This window comes from Caenorhabditis elegans, chromosome I (genome assembly GCF_000002985.6).
Source record: "Caenorhabditis elegans chromosome I".
NCBI lineage: Eukaryota > Metazoa > Nematoda > Chromadorea > Rhabditida > Rhabditidae > Caenorhabditis > Caenorhabditis elegans.
This window is the reverse complement of record NC_003279.8, coordinates 10,777,127-10,799,188: the sequence shown is the minus strand read 5'-3', so window position 1 is coordinate 10,799,188 and position 22,062 is coordinate 10,777,127. Positions and strand designations below refer to the sequence as shown.

The window sequence follows — 22,062 nt, the reverse complement described above, 5'->3', positions numbered from 1 at the left end:
GTTTTCACCAGTGAATAAATCAAAAATCACCTAAAATGCTTTAAATAAACGATAAAATAGCGATTTGAATGTTTTCTACTCGCGAAAATGATCCAAAATCAAGCTTTCCAGCTATAAACTTTAATTCTTCAAAGGGGGTCCACGAGTTTGAAAAGCTACTGGAATGTTTTTTAAAAATGTGAAAAAATTAGAAAATTGGTGGGAGAATCATGAAAAACACTAAATTTTAATGCAAAACTATTTTTGTCGGTGAAAAAATTGAGAAAATAGTTAAAATTAAAGCTGAAACTGTGATCAAAACAAAAATCGATAAGTTTCTCATGTTGATTTTGAAATTTATGCTGAAAATTAGAGTATTCGAAGCTTCAAAGCGTGATACAGCCACCAACCAGCAAGAGTGTTGGGAAATCGGAGACGCAGAGAGAAAAAGGGAAACCGGGTGAGAGAGTGTATAGAAATGAGAGACAGGATGGTGATAGGATAGAGAAGGAAAGTGCATTATAGCCTAGAAAAGATTATTTTTAACGAAAAATAGAATTTTACTATTTAAAATAATTTCTAAATTCTGGAATTTCTTCAGATTTTAATTTTTTTAAATCAAAATTTAAATTTGAGTGAATTTATATTTAATAAATTATTATTTAGTAAATTCGCGCACTCCTCATCGGTAAACATGGGTACTTTTTCATTAGAAAATAAAATAAAAACATACAAAAATTGTGAAAAACTACCGTAATTGCTTAAAGGCGCACACATTTTCTACGAAAACAATTAATCGTTGCAGGAGACGTTTTACAAAAGTGGCGTGCGCCTTTAAAGGGGTACTGTAATTTATAGACTTTTTTTGATTTTGGATCATTTTCTGTAAAAAACGCTCAACTTTATCTCATGAATACAGTTTTTCCAGTAAATTTTTTAGAATCATTGAATAAACTGATGGAAACGAGAAATTCTAGTTTTTACCAGTAATCAAAAATGAGAAGAATTTGCAAGGTTTTGATTAAGAATTGATTTTTTCTTGCAAATCACCAATTTATCTCATGTTTTCTTTAAAAAAAAACTCATTATCATAATAAATTAATTTCCGGACTTTCAACCGGTCAGTTAACGAAATTCAAAAAAATTTAATGAATAAACAATGAGATGAATTTATTAAAGCATTATAATAATATTATCTAAAACAAAAAATGCAATCATATGACTTGACAGCGAACATGTAAATAAAGTAACCCGTAGCAACGTAATTATCAACGAGAGAAAGAGAGAGAAGAGAAGCAGAGACACAGGCTTAGAGGCAGGTTAGAGTCACATCTCCTTCGACTTTCACACGATATTGTTGATATAGTTGAGAAGACGAGTGTGACGTCATTTCCAGAGGAGTTGGGATACTGAAACAAATAATTATTATGTTGGGAATGGGGATTGGAAAAATTGAATTCGCGAGTCAAAAACTACACAAATAAACTTTTTTTAGTTGCTCGGAAGGCAAAAAGTTTTTGTTCCCGAAAAAAATCATTCACAAATACGGTACCCGGTCTCGACACGATAAATTTATGTAAAGAGTACTGTAACTTCAAAACTTTTGTAAATGTGGAATTTTTTTCGATTTTTAATCGTTTTTCTTTTGATTCGTGAAAGTTTTTCTTTGTTAAAGTTGAGTTTTAAAAATCAAAAAATTTCAAAAATATCCGCAACTAGGGTTTGAAATTACAGTACTCTTCAAAGACGCACACAATTCGTATTTTACAAAAATTTGTCATGTCGAGACCGGAAATTGCCGAATTATCGAAATTTAAAAAATTAAATTTCAATTACCATTCACAACTATCAAAATACGTGGAATCGATAGGATCTTCCTTTACATGACAAATCACAGATTCTTGAACCTTATCAGTCTCATCTGAATCTTCTGGGCTTTCAGGCTCAACATATCTCCCGGTTCTTCTCTTAAAATCCAAAGATTTATGATCTCCACCTCTGGGCCTGTTCGGTATTCCTATACGTTCCGGTGTTCTATATCTTTTCTGTTTTTTTCGAATCTTTTCATGCGGTACTATATGGTTCTTTCGTTTCTTTGAAATTACTACAGACGAAATTTTGCGATAAGTCGGATGTCCAGCAAGACCACCATCAAGAAATTGAATCTGACTTCGTTCTTTTTCTCGTAACAATTTGAAATAAGTGATCGCATACTGTTGATGAGATGTTTTATTGGAATCTCGAAACACTAGCGACCAGGCTGCCGAGCATATATTATTGCTCTTACATAGCCAATCAATACCACAAGATCGAAGAAATATGCTCAACCAGTAGTTTGTATCCTTGACAATTGGAGACGGTGAGACAAATGAAAAGAAAAATGGAGCAGAATTCTCATTCAATGTGCTCCATTTCATTTCTAATGCTCTTCTTTCTCTTGCAACTTCAAATATCTCTAGAGCTCTCCAAATTCGTTCATCAGCACATAGGTACTCCAGAGTATCGAGTTTTTTGCATGTAGTTTTAGTTGAAAACGAGAAATAATGAAGTCCAGATTGCTCATCAATTTTTGAATTCCGAAAGTCCCCGAGTGTCAAACGTGAAATAACATTCTGTTTGCTTCCATTAGCAACTACAAGACAATACATAGTATATCCAAGAAGGAATCCAAATTGAGATTTTTCTAATTTAAATTCCGAATCGTCTGTCATTGCTTCCAAAATATCAAAAAGTGCGTGTTCTACTTCAAAATGTTCTGGAATCGCATTCAGTACACAATATGGGAATTGTTCATCCGATGGAGAGCTGCACGGTCGGAGAATTATTCTGGATTCGGTTGAACTCGTGGACGAAATGGAGCTCGTGTCACTCTGAAATAACTTTTTTGCGATATTTTTTAGTTTTAATGGAAATTTTTGAAGGTTTTTTAAAGGTGTTTTCTTATTATCGATCAGTTAATTTTGCAAAAAAAGTTCTTTATTTTAGGATTCTTTTCCACCAGTTTTTCCCTTTTTTTCAGCCTTGATTTCCTCTTAAATGGCGAGTGTGCCACGGGAGGTCGTTTTTGAAAATGCAATTCCTCCGCAAATGTCAAAAAATGTCCCATTTCGGACATTTTTTTGCTATTTTTGTTATTTCACGAGATTTTCCAGGAGAATATACAACTCGACGAGGCGCGTCTGTTCACCTAAAAATCATTTCGATCTGAGCACTTTAAACCTATTTTATAGAGCTCCAAACCGTGGTGCGCGCTCTTTCACCCGCCGCATCTCCCCCTTGGTGTGTTTTTTTGGGTGCAATCCTCAAACCACCGCTTCGTGCGCTGTTCTCTTTTAGAAATCTTGGGTTTTGAGGTGAAAGTATTGTAGAGTAAGCTTCTGGCTACATTTTAAAGTAAAATTTATTCCAAAAATGTTCGATTTTCCTTCTGAAAATCGAGGCAGAAAAAATGTTGTCAAAAAAATGAGGTTTTTGCCTTAAAAATAAAAATTTTTCCACTATCAATCGGGTTTTTATACTGAATTCGTAATTAGTACATAAATACCGAATGCAAGCTGAAAGCACAGCTCTCTACGACCATTTTCAACGATTTTAGAACATTTAATTTTTGACCTCGAAATTTCAATTTCCCTCTTTTCCTGTGGAAAACGGGCGAAAAAAGGAGGAAAAACCGTGCCGCAAGGTTGCGAAATGACTCTCTTTTTCAGTGCGACGCTGTATTTGCAAAATTCACAGATTGCCAGTATCTGATTGCAAAAATCTAGGTGTCACTACATTTTTATAGAAAACAATTTGTTGGAAAGCTGAAAAAGGAAACTGGAAGATTTTGATCAAAACCGCGCCACAAGTAACTTACAGTTACACTACTAGAACGACTTCTCGTTCTAGATTCACTGGGCTCCGAGCTTCCAGGCTCCGACACTTCGAGAATCGGTAGTTCATATTTCTCATCGCAATCCTCTGGTTCTTCTTTCACTTCAATCAATTCTGGCATCTCCGGATCCATTACAATAATCTTTTGAGCCAATGATTCATATTTCGAAGTGTCTGCTACCACGAATCCAGCGTCAAGAAGAAAAGAAACAAGTTTCCTCTGAACTTCGACATTTCCTTCACAAATTTCCATGATTTTTGATTGTGATATTGGTTGTGCTGCGTAGTACAACGTATTTCGAACATCAGTGATTCTTTTAAATATTTCAATGACGTCATCCAATGAATATTTGATTCCCAAAATTTCCAAGGAATCCCTATGAATTTGCATGTGTCGCGTGAAATTCTTCAGATTCGAAATTTTATCACAAATATGGCATTGAACTGTAGATTGAGTTGAAGGATCAAGCATTCTTGCATTCGTAACAATTTCAGCACTGAATTCAAGTTCATCCAGAAATCGAATGGAATTCTGTTTTAAAGAGTTCAGAATTTCATTGGCTTCGGATTTTGAGACACCACGAACATCGGATCCCTGATATTTCTTCTCAAAATTCACAGATTTCTTATTATAATCTTTCCGACATATTATAAATCCTAAGCCGGCAAGAAAATTGATCAGAAGAATCGGTGAAATCGTTGGGAACATCTTTTGAATAGATTCCTTCGAAATTTGTCCATTTTGACAAAATCTTGAATATCTGACGTCACTGAGTCTTCTCATCACTTCTGATGCTTCCGATGGTGTAGCTGGATGAGCTTGAGCAACATGAGATTTGAAAAAAGCATCCATCGGACTCTGCTTACATATCATACAGAGTTTTCGTTGAATAACCACGTCATCTTCATCAAATGTGGATATCCATTTCATCGAGTTTGCAGCATCGGAATCTCGACGATGTGTTAGGCGGAGATCTGGAAATTTGAAATTTGTTCAAAAATCGATATGAATTGAGCTGTGAATTTCTAATTTCAGTTTAAAATCTGAAAAAAAGTGGAGCGTTTTGCAAGTCTGCGGCACAGTTTTATCATGTAGATTTACGAAGGATTTTGTACTACGCGTGGACAAATGTGAATATAGTTTTTTCACTAAAAATATTCATATGTTTTCAGGTAAAAGTCGATTCTAATTTTTTGACTTAGAATATCTCTGTGAATCATCTGAAAAGTATTTATTTTGTTGAAACGTTTGAAAAAATACCTCAAGTTATGCCTGAAATTTGCCGTAAAATATAATTTAACGGAAAACGACAAATTTCGGGCATTTTTCAAATTTTTCAACAAAAATAAATATCTTTTCAGTTGGAAAAAATAATTTTCTAAATTATTATATCGATTTCTGATTAAAAATTGGATCTATTTTTATGTTAAAACTTGTCCACGTGTATTACAGAACCCTCCATAAATCGAAATGCATCGAACCGCGCCACAGTCTTGCAAAACCTCTGCCTCTTTCTGATCCTTCTATTCAGCGGAACAATAATATTACCAATTTTCTGAAATCCTGTAATCTTCTCAGCAGCTTTAATGGCTTCATCCATCGTCAAAGTTCCTATTTTTTCATTACTTCTCATCATTTTTCCACGTGTTTTTCGACTCGTTCTCGTAGATGCTGAATCGGAACCCGAAACTGAATCATCCTTCAGTTTTAACCGTTTTGCCACTGGGCCAGGTGGTTTCGGCATCTGTAAATCGGAAATTAGCGAGTTTATTCAATTAAAAAATTATTTTCAGCAAAATTCCCACTCACCGAACCCACAAATCCACCGCAATCAGAGGGCTAAGTGCAAGACACGTGGCATGTCAAGAGCATTCCAATGCTCCACCCTCTGCATACGATCTTCATGTTTCAAGCAACTGCTTATTACACAGACGTCTAAAATTAAAACTTTTCGCCAAATGGGTCTCGCCACGAGGACTACGGTAACTCGTGTCTATGACGCTTTTGCATAATATTCTAAAGCGGCTCGAAGATCAACACGAGCTACAGTAACCTGTCGTCTGCGCGGCGAGACCCATTTGGCAAAACTTTTCCTTTTTAGAAATCTGTATAATTTTGTTGTTGTAATATTAATCAGAAAAAGTAGAAACGGAAACATTTTCAGAAAACCGACAAAATTATGTAAAAACGTGCCTCCATGAAACTTCATTTGACATTAATTGATTTTGAAATCAAAAATATTTTAGCATCGACTCAAATTTTGAGTGGGAAAGAAAAATAAGGGGATTGACAGATTTTAGTTGTAAAATTGTTGTAAAATGGGGGGTGTAACGGGACGGATTGATTGATTGAGATGCGAAGAAAATTCTTGGGGATTTAAATAGTTGAAAAACAAAACAAAAGAATAAAACGGAGGAAATTATACAAACAGGATTTACTTTCTGCGTTTGTGCGATGGTCCAGACTTGCTCGAATGTGGTCTCTTACGATCACGATCACGTGAAGGTTCTTCGACTTCACGTCTCTTATCAGCATTCGCTGCTTCTTCCTCCAAATCTGACCAATCTTTTCCTTCTGATTCATCGGAATCCAACGATCCTTCATCATCATCATCGGATTCAGTCTCTTCACCTTCACTTTCATCTTCATCACTTTCACTTCCTGATCCAGCAGATGCATCTTCTTCTTCAGGATCATAAGCATCCGAATCATCAGAATCATCCATTGCCTCTTCATTATCAGATTCAACATTAAGGAAACTCCATCCACCTTCTTCAAAGAATGCTTCAAGATCATCAGTGATTGTCTTCATAACTTTTGCCCAATTCAGTGATTGAATTCCTTCACTGTACCAAATATCACAAGTATGAAGCCATTCTTTTATCTTATCGATGCTGCTCATCGGGATTTGGGCGACCATCTGAGGTTTGATCTTGTAATCTTTGAAGATGAAGACCATATCGAAATTCTTGAGTTGAAGAGAGACACGTTCAAAGTGGACAAGTTCAACTTCGGAGAGTGTGACGATGAATGTAGGCTGAAAATAAATAAAATATAAAAGAATTCAGGAATAAAATTCAAAAAACATACCCATTCGGTGAGATTAACAAGGCACGATGCAGTTGGTTTGAGTGTGGTAGCCGAACGATACGGAACTCCAAAGAATCCGAGTCCAGCGAACGGAGAATCGAATTCAAATTGATCATTTGTGAGACGAGACACCTTCTCGCAGAAACTATTAAATGCAGCATTGAGACGACGACGCATTTCACGTTCTTGCTGTTCACTCTGCATATCATCACGATCTTGCATATGATGATACTTTCCAAGATCCGTAGTGATTTCTCCGACTTCTGTGTAGAATTGAACATCCTTATACTTCTTCTTTCCCCACAATACTGGATTCTTGAGATGGAAGTGCAGAAGGATGATCATTTCATTGTCGCACGGTTGGAAGAATGCATGTTTGATGTTGTTGTAGAGAACATCAATACGATCACCACGAAGAGATGTGTATCTGGAAAATCATTGAAATAAAAATAGGAAATTTTGAGCTTTTAGATTTTTTTTGTTTAAATAGACTAAAACTGATCCGAAACGGCATAATTTCGAAACGAAAGTTTTCAAATTTGGCAATTTTTGAGTTCAGAAACATTCGTTTTCCTTCAAAACTGTACCTAAATCCATTAGTGTGGGCCTCCAACGATCCAGTGATACGCTTTTGAATAATATTCGGACGAATCAGAAGATCCTTGAGCTTCGGATTCAATTTGTTCTGGCTCAAAATCAATTTGTCCTGCTTCACAGCTCCTTCCTTCTCCCGCTCTTCAGCCTCTTCAGTCTTGAATCTCTTCTGCATTTCCTTGATGAGTCGGAATGCGGTGCTCAAATTATGGCTCGGCGCAGTCGAATCACTGTGATGATCCTTGATGTTACTCGCACGGAACGTGAGCTCCTTCATATAGTGTGCAAGTGGATGTGGGAATTGCCCACTATCCTTTCCAACTTGAGATCCTGGAGTGGCAAAGTTGATTCGAAGATATGTGAAATCTCCTTCAACTGATTGCGAACAATTCTTTATCATGGAGATATGGAATGGGACAGGAATTCCAAATATTGGAACAACCACAGAATCATACTTGCGATCCACGAAAATCAACATCTTCTGAACGTCTGCATCTTGTGGGAATCTCTCTTCGGTTTTATATGACACATTCGATTTCTTCGACTTTTTCTCATCGGTCCCACCGCCTTGCTTTGAAAGACGAGCTTTTGCGAGCTCATTCAACTGAACTCCGAGCTCTTTCTGACGTTCCTTACGTAACTCTTCGTTTGTCGTCTTATTTCTCGTCTGATCAGTTAGAACGACACTTCTCTGACCTCTTCCGAGCATTTTCTTCTGATCATTGTCCTTTTCAGCTTCACGGTTTTCCTGCTCCTCTTTGAATTTGATGACGTTGGACTTCAGGCGTGATTTGGCTTTTTCGGTGAGAATCTCGTTATCGCCTTCTTCTTTAACCAAAATTGTATCCGAGATTGCAATTGCGGCGGGTTTTCCTTTTTCTCCTTTATTTTTGTTTGGAATACTATCGACACCAATATAAACGATGAAGACCATTCCTGCTTTGACAACCTCGTCACACTTCGCACTGATAGCAAGACGACTCTCACGGAATTCGATTCCAGTCGCAAATCCAAGCTCTTTCTTGTTCAGAGTTTCAGCAAGTTTTGGACTTTTCTCCGTCAATGTATCGATTCCAATTTTATAAACATCGCTCAGCTTGGCTCCTGGCTTCAGAGCAGCAATTACTGCCAGCTCGGCGGCAAGAATCGCTTCATAGGCAGTCTCAAGTTCAGAAGATGGGAAGATGAGCATAGTTCGCGTCAAATTTGTGCAATATTCTGATAAACGAGCTCCGAACGAAGTGATGATCGTTCCAAACTGGCTGTGAAGATGAGATTCCGAGCTTTCATGATTCCATTTGAACGAGTAATTTCCACCGGACATTACGATTGGATCATAGCATGTGTCGGCTTCATACTTGGCCAGTGCCTGTTGTACTTTTGAATCCTTCATGAAGGCGGCAAACTCATTGGAGAGAACAGAGTGACGGACTCGCTGCAAAAATAAAAAAGAATTATTTTCTCGGGATTAAAACAGTGGTTTTCCCAGGAGTACTAAAAAATGAGCCAGTTATTGGTGATAGATAAAAGGAAAAACAGTTTAGTCATCTAAAAATAGCTTTACATTTAATTGAAACAACTGGAAGAACGCTCAAAAACTGCATGAAAGTTTAATTTTCGGGTGATTTCCAACTTTCAGATTGATTTTGAGCAGTTCTTCCGCTTTTTCAATTGAATTAAAAGCTATTTTCAGATACATCAACTGCTTCATTATATTCTATCACCAAAAACTGGCTAATTATGTAGAAATGCTTGCAGCGGACTCCTGGTTCAACTATTTTCAGAACGATAAGCACCTTTTCTTGATCAATGATCTCTACGTAGCGAGCTCTTGCAGCTGTCCATGATGCGGTTGTAGCTTGTGCTGATTTTCGAATCAAATCCATCTCCTTATCGTCTTTCACTGCGAACAGATGAGTAAACGCGAGAGTGACGTCATTCTTATTGACACCGCCTTCCTCGAGCGCCTTATTCCACGAACTGACGAATTCCGAGCTGAATTTCTCTTTGACGAAATTTCCAACATCTCCGCCGGCACTTTTGATGTGATCGATGAGCTTTTCAAAGTTTCCAGCGTCTTTGTCGGTTTTATCGCGGAGCAGTGTGCTGACTGTTGGCACTTTTCCTGAGCTCTGATTGTCTCCAGTGACTGATCCGAAGAATTCGACTTTGCGATTACTTCCGAGAATGTAAATGTGATCTTTGAGAAGCAACAGGACTGTGTCAGCGATTTCGTGGCCAAACAGCCAGGTCTGAAATAAAAATTTGTCTTGAGTTTGAACAAATTCTGAAAAATCCTTACAAATAGTGCGCTGGTCTTTGTATATGGATTATCAGTCTCTCCGTATACAAAAGCAAGTGATTTGATCGAATCTAGACCATCGGCTCCCTTCTCCTGTAAAATATTTGATTAAAAATTCGTAAAGTCCTGAAAGTCACAAACCCAGTGCTCATAAAGCCTCTCCGCTCTCTGGAAAAAGAGATCCTTGTTGAGAACTGCCCGTTTTCCAGACATTTCTCCCCTGAAAGTTAGAAATTGTGTTAAAGTCACGAGGATTGAGAGATGGAAGCAAAAATCGATAACGTAAACAAAGTGACCAGCAACGGATTCGGATAGGCTAAAAGTTTGAAATTTGCGAAAAAATTAATTTTTTTTGACACAATTTTAAAATTTTGAAAAAAACGTTTTGACGAGACAAATATTTTTTCACTGAAGAACTGTAAACTCTGAAAAATTAGAGCTGAAAGTGAGGATTGCGCGCGAAAAAGAATGGAATGAAGTTGGGCGTGGTCAAGGAACGCAACAGCCGCACGCACTTTCGCAACCACTCCGCATGCAATATTCCCGCCATGTTATTTACGGAGGGGCCATGTGAGAGTACACAATTGTGATGAATTCTTGAAGAAACATCAATTCCAGCGAGAGTTCAGAAAGTGGAGTTTCTGTAGGGTAGAAGATGTGGAATAAGTGATGAGATTATGTTGAGCGGGATGTAGGATGTCAGAAGAATCGTTGAAAAGAACAGAGTTGTAGATACAACAAGTCTTCGGAAATGCCGCGTGAACGGTAGATCAATTATTTCTTGAATTGGATTAAAGTCGGGATCGTTGAGATTTCTCATAAACCATAGTACACCAGGACGAAGGATTTCTCGAAGAAGAATCACAAATGACGCTGAATAAAATACATAAATCATTCCAACCATCCAATGAAGGAATATTGACATGAATGGAGCTGTGGCAAATGTTGCAATTCTTTGTGATAATGTTATATTGAATAATGGAAGTGTACAAACATCCATCCAACATCCACACATTACAGGGAAAAATCCAATTTCCAAGAATACCAGCAAGAAGACTATAATGATAAGGAGAGATGGCATTTGGGAACTAGTTTCAGATTCGGAATGCTAAAATATATTGAAGTTAAAGTCGACTTTTAGCAATTATTACGCCGGCAATTGCGAAAAATCCTGAAAGAAAAGTTTAATATTTTTCCTTTTCAGATAATCAAAGTTACAAATCCGGTTGTAATCCTACGATAGTGCCTACAATATTTCAGGCCTTGAAACGCAGACAACAGTAAAATTATAAGAACTTTAGAAAATTTTGAGGAGTTTAGCTCTACATCTGTCAATTTGGTATAAATTATCTGTTTTCTGAAAAATAAAGTATTTAACTATTTTAACAGCGGTCCACAAGAGAAACGGACGAAATATTTGAAGAAATTTTAAAAATTTAAAAAAAAACCGCGATAGGGTTGGTTAAAGGGACATCGGCTTACTCGGATGGGTCTCGACACGATTGTGGTTTTGCGTTGTTGTCGACGAACATTTTTGAATTCTAATTTTTTCCCTATTTTTTTGCCATAAAAGCTGTAGAATTGCTATATTTTTAAAATGTTTTCCATCGAAAAATTGTGAGATTGAGTTTGAAAATTACCGAGTTCCATTTTATTTTCATTGGATCTGTTTTTGATAGTTTTTACTTTTTTACAAATATTTTACAGGAGAAGGGAGCCGATGGTCTAGATTCGATCAAATCACTTGCTTTTGTATACGGAGAGACTGATAATCCATATACAAAGACCAGCGAACTATTTGTAAGGATTTTTCAGACTTTGTTCAAACTCAAGACAAATTTTTATTTCAGACCTGGCTTTTTGGCCACGAAATCGCTGACACAGTCCTGTTGCTTCTCAATGATCACATTTACATTCTCGGAAGTAATCGCAAAGTCGAATTCTTCGGATCAGTCACTGGAGACAATCAGAGCTCAGGAAAAGTGCCAACAGTCAGCACACTGCTCCGCGATAAAACCGATAAAGACGCTGGAAACTTTGAAAAGCTCATTGATCACATCAAAAGTGCAGGCGGAGATGTTGGAAATTTCGTCAAAGAGAAATTCAGCTCGGAATTCGTCAGTTCGTGGAATAAGGCGCTCGAGGAAGGCGGTGTCAATAAGAATGACGTTACTCTCGCGTTTACTCATCTGTTCGCAGTTAAAGACGATAAGGAGATGGATTTGATTCGAAAATCAGCACAGGCTACAACCGCATCATGGACAGCTGCGAGAGCTCGCTACGTGGAGATCAGTGATAATGAAAAGGTGCTTATCGTTCTGAAAATAGTTGAACTGGGAGTTCTTTTGGTGATAGAATGTAGAGAAACAGTTTGTGTATCTGAAAATAGCTTTTTAATTCAATTGGACAAACGGAAGAAGTGCTCAAAAACAATCTGAAAGTTGGAAATTGCAAAAAATTCAACTTTCCTATAATTTTTGAGCGTTCTTCCAGTTGTTTCAATTGAAATAAAAGCTATTTTTTAGATGACTACACTATTTTTCCTTTTATCTATCACCGATAACTGGCTTATGTAGTTGTACTCCTTGGTAAAACACTTGTAAACCCCAAGAAAACAATAATTTTTCTTTCTTTCAGCGAGTCCGTCACTCTGTTCTCTCCAATCAGTTTGCCGCCTTCATGAAGGATTCAAAAGTACAACAGGCACTGGCCAAGTATGAAGCCGACACATGCTATGATCCAATCGTAATGTTGGTGGAAATTACTAATTCAAATGGAATCATGAAAGCTCGGTCTCATCTTCACAGCCAGTTTGGAACAATCATCACCTCGTTTGGAGCACGTTTATCAAAATATTACCACAAGATGCAGACGTTCAGAAGATGTTGATTTTCGTGGATCGCAAGTATGATTCTGTGGTTGTTCCAATATTTGGAATTCCTGTCCCATTCCATATCTCTATGATAAAGAATTGTTCGCAATCAGTTGAAGGCGATTTAACATATCTTCGAATCAACTTTGCCACTCCAGGATCTCAAGTTGGAAAGGATAGTGGGCAATTCCCACATCCACTTGCACACTATATGAAGGAGTTCACGTTCCGTGCGAGCAACATCAAGGATCATCACAGTGATTCGACTGCTCCGAGCCGTAATTTGAGCACCGCATTCCGATTTATCAAGGAAATGCAGAAGAGATTCAAGTCTGAAGAGGCTGAACAACGGGAGAAGGAAGGCGCTGTTAAGCAGGACAAATTGATTTTGAGCCAGAACAAATTGAATCCAAAGCTCAATCTTCTGATTTGTCCAAATATTATTCAGAAGCTTATCACCGGATCGTTGGAGGCTCATACTAATGGATTTAGGTGCAGTTTTGAAAGAAGACTTTTTTTTCTGAATTACATATTTCTTTTTTTTTTTAAATATCACCTTTTATTAAATATTTGGTCGTTTATATCGCATTAATTTTTGATTTAGACACTTTTAAAGTCAATATTCATCTGTTTTTGTTAATTTTTAGATATCTATCGACTTAAAACGTGCCTATATTCGCGAATTAACACGAGATAATCTACCAAAATATGCAATAAAAGGTTATAATTTCATAAAAACTACATTTCAGGTCCTGCGACAAGAACAAGACGATATTTCAGATTTCAGCAAGATTAGACTTTTTTTTGAAAGCTTTCGTTATGAAATTACGCCGTTGCGGACCAGTTTCATTATATTTAAGCAAAATCCCAAAAGCTCTAATTTTCAAGATTTTTATTCAATTCATTTTCCAGATACACATCTCTTCGCGGTGATCGTATCGATGTTCTCTACAACAATATCAAAATTCTTCCAAGCCTCAGATGGTCGCCCAAATCCTGATGAGCAATATCGATAAGATAAAAGAATAGCTTCACACTTGCGATATTTGGTACAGTGAAGGAATTCAATCACTCAATTGGGCAAAAGTTATGAAGACAATCACTGATGATCTTGAAGCATTCTTTGAAGAAGGTGGATGGAGTTTCCTGAATGCTGAATCTGATAATGAAGAGGCAATGGATGATTCTGATGATTCGGATGCTTATGATCCTGAAGAAGAAGATGCATCTGCTGGATCAGGAAGTGAAAGTGATGAAGATGAAAGTGAAGGTGAAGAGACTGAATCCGATGATGATGATGAAGGATCGTTGGATTCCGATGAATTTGTACAGCCAATTTTCGCGTTTTAAATTATCCAATTCCTTGATTATTTTTCCAATGATGATTCAAATAATATTTTAAAATTCGTTTTCCCATGATCTTTGGAACTATGGTTCACGGAACCAGTTTTATTTCTTCACTATTTATGATGTTTCTCATTTCAATCTGTCTTTAGATGTATGAGACCCATCGGAAGTTTCCCGAATTTTATCAACCTACGGAGCTGATGGTAAAAATTCAATCAGGGAATATCTTAGTTTATTGGATTGCAGGAATTGTATGATCCCAAAGGTGATGTCAAAATCGACGGGGCCAATTTCTTGTGCTCTTGTGGCGTTTCGATGAAAAAGTACCGTATCCAGCGGATGAATCACCATCTTCTTTCGCAGGCCCACTTGGATAAGGAAAAGCTCGTCATACTTGTCAAAGAAGACGAGAAAATGTAAGTTGCAAGTTTTCTATACTTTTCAAAAATAACGGAAGTTACAAAAATAACTCAATAGGACCGAAAAGTGTGCATAGGAGCCCCCGCACGCTTATTTCACTAACCTCGCGCGTTTTTCGTTATCAATCTCAAAATTTTTATTCTTTTATTTTAAAACAAAACAGTGTGAGGGTTACGAAATAAGCGTGAGGAGGTTGCGAAAGCATATTTTTCGGTACTTCCCCACTTTCGTAGTGGAGACTCGACATTTTTGAAAATGTTTATAAAATTTTGTTTAATTTTCAGTAATTTCATCGAAGATATAAAGGCCCGTTTTACACATTCCGAATGCACACTCATCAAAAATAAAACTATGGAATTGTCCGACGAGCTTCTCAATGTAAGTTTTCAGGAAATCTCTAAATTTTAGGGCAGTCAATAATTTTTTTAAAGGAATTCTATGCACAAGGACAAACCATTCTTCCCATTGCTTATCGATTACATGAGCTCTGGACCAGTCGTCGCGATGCTCTGGGAAGGATGTGACGTCGTGAAGAGAGCTCGGGTTATTCTCGGAGAGGAACTTGAAGTTGGGGAATTTCGATCAATTTTCTATGACCTTGTCGTTCGTGATACTCACAAAGGATGCCACTGCTCTGATTCTGTGGCGTCAGCCAACCGAGAATATGTGCTCTGGTTCGAAGAGTTTAAAGAAGGTACACGCTTTGATTAAATATTTTAGACGCATAGATATCAATGTGATTTTAGTTTCGGCATTTTCGTTGTCGTTCATTCGGAGTTCATTCGGAGCTCATTGTCGGCAAATAGTCATTCACCGACTTTATCCTAATTTTCCGTTTTAAATCTCACAATTTTTCTAAGGATATGTGGTTTTTGCTGTTAAACAAGTTAGTACGCAATTATATATTGATTAGGATATCACCATGTTGAGGAATAAAAGATTTTTGGCGCTTATCATGAATTGAGAAATTAAAAAAATTTGAATAAAAATGCATTTCTTTCAATTATTTTTTTCCGAGACTATTTTTTGTACTATATTATAAAAAAATTTAAGTATTTTATGAAAAATTGAATCACTTTTGGCGTTATAATAATTTTTCAACAAAAATTAAAAAACCACGAATTTTCTCAAACTATATTTTTCCCTAAACCTCAAAAAACTCCAAATACATATTTTCACTCATTTTTTTCTCCATTTCCAGCCGCCCGTGATCAACGTTCAGTCTTCTATCTCGTCTGAAAAGATCTCGGTGTTCGGAATTTCGGTGAAAACCCCAGAAGAACAAATTATTCCGCTGTCCAACTTCCAGTTGTAATTTTGATAGAAATTCTATGAAAATTGTAGAAAAACCACTAAAAGTTTAAATTGTCAGCTTAAAAATGAAAATTAAGTCATTTTGGAACAGTTTTTGACAATCGGTTTTCAGCTAAAATTTTTAGTTTTTCCAGATATGTTTTAATCAAAATTTGATCAAACTGTCAAATTTTCGCTTAAAATTTACTATTTTCACTTCGGAAAATATAACATTTTTTTCAATTTTCACTTGAATTTTAGCAAAATTATTGCATTTTCAATCATTTCCACTTCTAAAAATCCCTTATTTGCAGCGGAAAAGTGATTCTCATTGTGAATGTCGTTCAGTTCTCCAATTCCAACTTCAATCAAATCGATGAGCTGTTTGATTTGTAAGTTTAGAACAGCAAATTGGCTATTGGTGGAAAAAATAACTGGAAAATTCAATTTTCAGAGCAAAATTAGCGAGGTTTAAAATTTTTTCCAAATTTAGAAATGATTTGTTGGAAATTTTCAATTTGAAAATTATGATCAAGAAAAAACGTATATTTGATTTAAATTGTTTGTGAAAAAAGTGCACTCACTAGTGAAAAAAAATAATTGAATTTCATATTTTCAGCTCAAATTCAGTACTTTGAACAGAAATTTAATTTTTCCGTATTTTTCAGCCGCAGACTGTTGATTTCGCGTTTTAATTTCTGAAAATTTCCAAAAAATGTACTTTCTGAATTAATTATAAAATTTTTAGCCAAAATTGGAAACAAAATCATGAAAAACTTTGACAAACTATAATAAATAAACCAAAAAAATCGAAAAATTAGAAAAATCAGTTCAAAAATTTGAGCCTAGTTGTTTAAAAATGCCTATGGTCCAAGTTCAAAATTATGACACAAAGCGTAACAAATTAAAAAAAAATCCCTGAAATTTCCGCATTTTCAGATTCCATGACTGCTCTTTCGAAATTCTCGTCTTCCCGTGCAATCAATCCAATAATGAGGAGTCGTCCTGGGAGAGTGATCTTCCCTATTTTTTCAAATACCAGCCAAAAATCTACCAAAAAATCGATGTGAACGGAGTAAACACTGATCCTTTGTACAAGTTGTTGAAGAAAGTGAATGTCGTGACACTGGGCGACTCTATCGGGATATTAGGCGATTCGATCTGTTATAACTTTACAAAGTTTTTTGTTGGTAAAGACGGACACGTTATCAAACGATTCTGCCGCACCACCTTGCCGAAGGACAAATTGACTTACGATAAGGGAAAACTATATCAAGTTGAACTTTATTTATTTCAGAGATAAGTGGTAGTACAACATATATACAAGTTTTAGACTTTACATAAGTTTTAGATTAACAAAACAATTAGGTTATTAGACGACATTAATATCAAACCAAAGGTTACGAGTATGTGTATGTAATACACATTCTGCTTTTGTTCCATCGTTTCGAGTAATTTCGTACTTATTTGGTTCAATTACGCGATGAGGAAGATCTAAAATTGTAGAGACCCAATTGGCATTCCAAACATTGAATTGTAGACTTTTGAGTTTTTTGTTGGAATACGATTTCATCCAATGACGAAGAAATATATTCCAATCTTTTCCTGTAAGATTCGAACCAGAGACTAATATGTCGAAACAGTCAAAATTGAAAAGATGATTCAAAGTCACCCAATTGGCGAATGAAACAGTAAAAATATCCGATTCAATGATAGTTTTGCTCGTGTGTCCTTCGTTAAAGATTACACCATAGCATAGATCAACGACTGTCAGTTTTTTAAAGAAAAGTGCAACAACTTCTTTTGGAATATCAAAGTGTGTGCAACAAACTTTTGGAATATCAAAGTGAAGTGCAACAACTTCTTTTGGAATGCCCACAAGAAAAGGCATCTTGTTTAGATGCGAACCAATTAATTGTTGATACACTTCTATATACCGTGTCGGACAAGCTAAAGCAAATAGAATCAATTGGAGAGTTAAGGATATCCATGATGTGTTCAGTTGTTTCTTTCATTTGTTTCAGTGGATCTTCTGCATAAATATTCCAAATTTCTTGTTTTCTAGCATGATCAACTGTGATTTCGTTAGCAGGAGGATTTGTACTATCACCATTGGAATGAAACGAAACTTCCCATTTTGTCGGAAATGATGCATGTATGCTCACAGATGGATTAATACCCATAACCACATGTATTTCGTAAAATTTGCACTTTTTTGTGAATTCCTTTATTTGTTTCTTTCCATTTGCACTTGATTTTGCAATGGAGATTCTGAAAATCGTTTCTTTGTTTCAATGTTTTGGTCGAACTTGTTTTAAAAACAAAGTAGATTGATTTATAAAGTCAAAGATTGATGTATGGAGTCACATTATGGATGTCAAGAAGTTCCGAGTCAACGTTCATAATTTTCTTCGTTTCATACAGGCCTTCCTTGAAAATGTGAGAATTAATGTTATTAACTATATTCTTTCATTTGACGAGAGTCTCAAAATTTATTGAAGCGTCCTGCAGCTCAGAGCACCTTACTTCAGTCTTCTACCCGATCTTGCTTATTTTTAAGTTTTATATGAAGTTGAAGCCGATTTTGTTTAGTTTAGCATATCAGTTACTACATATAAATCGCAATGTTCATTCGTTCTTATGTAAATCGATCTTTGATCTCAAAGCAACGAACATTTGGGAGACATTATGGAAAATGAGCAATAGCCAATTCGCACCGCATATTTTATGTCTTTTGCGTCTCTCAAAAAAGACGGGGCGGCACCATAGGTGCGGTCCATGGCTGGTTTATGAATATAATAAAAGCTTATGAGGTTATTCAAGTAGTGTCGGAAAATTAAAAAGTGTAGAAAAATTACGCCACAACCTTATTCAAGTAGAAAAAAACATGTATTTAAATACATTTGTGACGTCACAAATGTATTTAAATACATTTTGCTACATTATTTGAGTAACCCCATTAGGTTAGAAAAATTGTTCAAGCATTTTTATTTGTGTTGGTCGTCTAAAAATACTCAAAATAATTTTGGTTAAAAATTCTTGATTTTTCATACAGAAATTTGAAAAAACTTACAGGACAAACGGACTGACTATAGTAAACATACGATGAAGAGCATCTGAAGGTAGTTTTAGAAGAGGAAACACGATGGGACTTTCCATTTTTGAAGAGACAGGCATTTCTGAATCGATGGACCTGGGATAAGAGGTTTAGCAGAATGATGAGCTATTGGAGAGCTGACGAAACATCTGGTGACTGGGAAATTATCGATTGTATTGTTTCTTATGGACGTCTTAATACAGAGTGATATGTATATGTTTGGAGAGGTTATTTCTTACCCAACGGAGAACAGTCGCATATTGTTTCTGCGTAGATAGACTTCTATTTTCTGTCAGCTCTGAACACATTATTTCTCACCCATTGGGAAACGACCGCTCTCCGTTGGGAGAGAAATAACCTCTTCAAACATTCATGTATCGCTGCGTAAAGACGTCCATGAGAAACAATGCAATCGATTGAATCCCGATCTTTAGATGTTCAGACAATCCTCTAATATCTCGTAACATTTCGATTCCTCAAATTGTAATGAACAAATATAGAAGTACATACGAGATAGTTGCCACGTTTAAAAATATCCAGTTTAGGAATAGGTCTTGCAGCGGTATACAGTAGGGAATTTTTCTTCAAAAAAATTAAAGTCGCTGTTGCTCTCTCCAAGTTTTTTGGTATTTTTACAAACCATTTTAACTGAATAAGTAATGTACTAATACCGTATCCATATAGTAATATTTTTAAATGTGTATTATGTGGTACAATGGAGTGGCTTTGATAGCACTCGTAGAAACATTTGTTGGAAATTCGCTCAAATAAAACACATATGCCGTAATACACTTCATCTTACTTTCAGCAAACAATGCAAAAAATTAAAAAAACAAAGTCTAACCATAACTTTGAAATTAATAAACAAATTTCAGAATTCTCATCGCAAAATCAAGTGCAAACGGAATGCACACCATAAAAGAATTTTCAAAAACCAGCAGATGTTACATAATTCGTGTGACTGTGAAAGTCAATCCATCTGTTATCATTAAAACATCACACTATAGACAATGGGAAATCGAGTTTCATTCCAATGGTGACAGTAAGAGTCCACCTTATGTGAAAGTCACCGTTGATCATCATTTCAACGAAGAAGCTTGGAGTATTTATGCAGAAGATCCACTGAAAAAATGAAAGAAACTACTGAATACATCATGGATATCTTTAATTCTCCAATTCATCAAGTTTACCTCGATTTCAACAAATTCGAAGATAGAAGTGAATAAACGATCAATTGGTTGGCATCTAAACAGGATGTTATTGCTGAAGCGAATGTTGAAGGAATGAACATTTCAATAGAAATTGTTGCACTTTTCTTCAGAAAATTGACATTCGTTCGCCTATGGTTTGGTGTAATCTCTAACGAAGGCCACACAAGCACAACTATAACAAAGTCAGATAAAATTACTGTCATTAATGCCACTTGGGTGACTTTGAATTATCTTTTCAACTTTGATTGCATGGAATTAGCAATTGGTGGAACAAATCTAACAGGAAAAGATTGGAATATATTTCTACGTCATTGGATAACATCTTACTCCAACAAAAAGCTTAAACGCCTATTGTTCAACGTGCAAAATTCTAACAGGATTTCTTATGTTTTAGATTTCCCTCATCGTGAAATTGGACCAAATAAGTACGAAATTACTCGAAACGATGGAATAAGAGCTGAATGTCGTTTCCGTGTATATCCAATGTTAAATTACTTCAATTGTGAACTTTGTATTATAATCGATCAATAACTTTTCCTATTAAAGCAAATATCATTATAGTGTCCAAATCTTGTTTCTGTGTTAATGTTCAACTGTTTCATCCGAAATATAAAAAGTTTAACTCGATATGCTTCTTTGCGCAATAAATTAAAAATTGTCTTACACTAGCTAATACAGTGCGTTCAGCTTCTATACGAACCCCTCAATTTAGGGGATTTTGAGACTTTCTGGATCTTTTCATGAGAATCTGCTTATTCCATTTGATTTTAAAGTAAAAAAACCGAAACAAGTACAATTTCAAAAATATTAGCTTCAAAGAGTGGGTGGTAAGTAAAAAAAACGACCGTCCAACTTCTATACGACCAACTCACGAAACTTTGATTTTTTTGGAAAGTTATCTATAAATGCAGTGAAATTTGGAAAAATCTTTCAAAACTTTTTTTGAAAGAATAACATCAAGTGCTTGGCCCCCAGTAGTTGTTATCTCACGAAACTTTGGGAAAATGTTTTACTAGATGCACAAATTGTGCTTGGTCTAATTTGGTATTGTTTCACTTATTTTATGGCAAAAATAGTTATATTCAGTATATTTAGTTGTTCAAAACACTACAAATGAGTTCACATAAACGATTTTATTCAGAGTGAAGTTCATAATATTTTGGTAAAAATAAAAATGTAGACAAACTTATAATTTAAGTTGTTGAAATTATTTTGGAAACTTATTTCCTCTAATAGTAATTATCAACTACAAATTGAAAAATTAACAAAAATCCAATTAAATATATTTTTTTCGACAGTGTTTTCTAAAAAGTCCCTCAAACTCAGAAATCCTCGTCATCTGAAAATGTGTTCCGCATAGCTTTTTTTTTGTTGAGAACTTCCTCCTCTTCCATTTCTCTACGTCTCTTCTACCCTCTTCACTCTCTCATTTTCCCCCTTTCAGCCTCAATAACACCTTATCTGAAAAGCATTCGCCGCCGTCGAATGATCTCTGAGCTAACATGGACCTTCTATATGTCACAAGACTTTTCAGAAACCCAACTGAATAGTGCTCATAATGAAGAGAGCACAGAGAAATACATACGAGATAGCGAGAGACGCAGAGACTTGTTTTTGTCTGGCGCCCCGTCGCCACCCAAAACGTTCGTCAAGCGAAAAGTGGGCGGAGTCTTGGCTGAGTGCCAGGCGGGAAGTGTATAGTTGATGAGAACCGGAATTCGATTATTTTATGAAAAAAAATTGATAAGAACTGCAACTTTTTGATGTGGGGGTACTGTAGTTGCATATCTCCAATTTTGATAAAGATTTCGGGGAAATTTAAAGGTTTAGATTTTTCAGATAAAAAAATTCCATATTGTTTTAATTTTTTGTGAGAATGATATTACCAAGACGCGAAATTTTCCGATTTTTACTCAAAAATACTGTGCCCGGTCTCGACACGACAATGTTTTTTTATAAACAAATGGAAGTGCGCCTTTAAAG

At 35.8% G+C, this 22,062-nt stretch overlaps 3 protein-coding genes, 1 non-coding gene and 2 pseudogenes across 6 annotated transcripts; 4 read left to right on the top strand and 2 right to left on the bottom strand.

Annotated features, from left to right (window-relative positions):
- Positions 1-1,129: 1,129 nt before the first annotated feature.
- F55A3.2 (C2H2-type domain-containing protein) lies at positions 1,130-5,788 on the bottom strand. Its single transcript, NM_060421.6, has 5 exons — positions 5,663-5,788; positions 5,402-5,597; positions 3,836-4,827; positions 1,816-2,849; positions 1,130-1,388 (listed from the first exon to the last, which is right to left on the bottom strand). Exons 2-5 carry the CDS (start codon positions 5,595-5,597, stop codon positions 1,289-1,291), a joined length of 2,322 nt encoding a protein of 773 aa, NP_492822.2. The 5' UTR covers positions 5,663-5,788; the 3' UTR covers positions 1,130-1,288.
- Positions 5,789-6,036: 248 nt separating this feature from the next.
- spt-16 (FACT complex subunit spt-16) lies at positions 6,037-10,059 on the bottom strand. Its single transcript, NM_060420.5, has 6 exons — positions 9,981-10,059; positions 9,840-9,932; positions 9,334-9,789; positions 7,531-8,972; positions 6,944-7,370; positions 6,037-6,890 (listed from the first exon to the last, which is right to left on the bottom strand). Exons 1-6 carry the CDS (start codon positions 10,050-10,052, stop codon positions 6,288-6,290), a joined length of 3,093 nt encoding a protein of 1,030 aa, NP_492821.1. The 5' UTR covers positions 10,053-10,059; the 3' UTR covers positions 6,037-6,287.
- Positions 10,060-11,546: 1,487 nt separating this feature from the next.
- On the top strand, positions 11,547-14,063 carry F55A3.7 (annotated as a pseudogene). Its single transcript has 4 exons — positions 11,547-11,639; positions 11,690-12,145; positions 12,477-13,203; positions 13,624-14,063. Coding segments are annotated over exons 1-4 (1,716 nt in total).
- Positions 14,064-14,207: 144 nt separating this feature from the next.
- F55A3.6 (uncharacterized protein) lies at positions 14,208-15,002 on the top strand (the record flags this gene model as incomplete). Its single annotated transcript, NM_060418.6, has 4 exons — positions 14,208-14,261; positions 14,305-14,474; positions 14,763-14,856; positions 14,910-15,002. 4 exons carry the CDS (start codon positions 14,208-14,210, stop codon positions 15,000-15,002), a joined length of 411 nt encoding a protein of 136 aa, NP_492819.3.
- A 1,106-nt stretch (positions 15,003-16,108) lies between these two features.
- gpx-8 lies at positions 16,109-17,074 on the top strand (annotated as a pseudogene). Its single transcript has 2 exons — positions 16,109-16,163; positions 16,711-17,074. Coding segments are annotated over exons 1-2 (419 nt in total).
- A 714-nt stretch (positions 17,075-17,788) lies between these two features.
- On the top strand, positions 17,789-17,911 carry F55A3.8. Its single transcript, NR_101617.1, has one exon. It is a non-coding gene; the product is annotated as a small nucleolar RNA F55A3.8 (small nucleolar RNA).
- Positions 17,912-22,062: the final 4,151 nt, after the last annotated feature.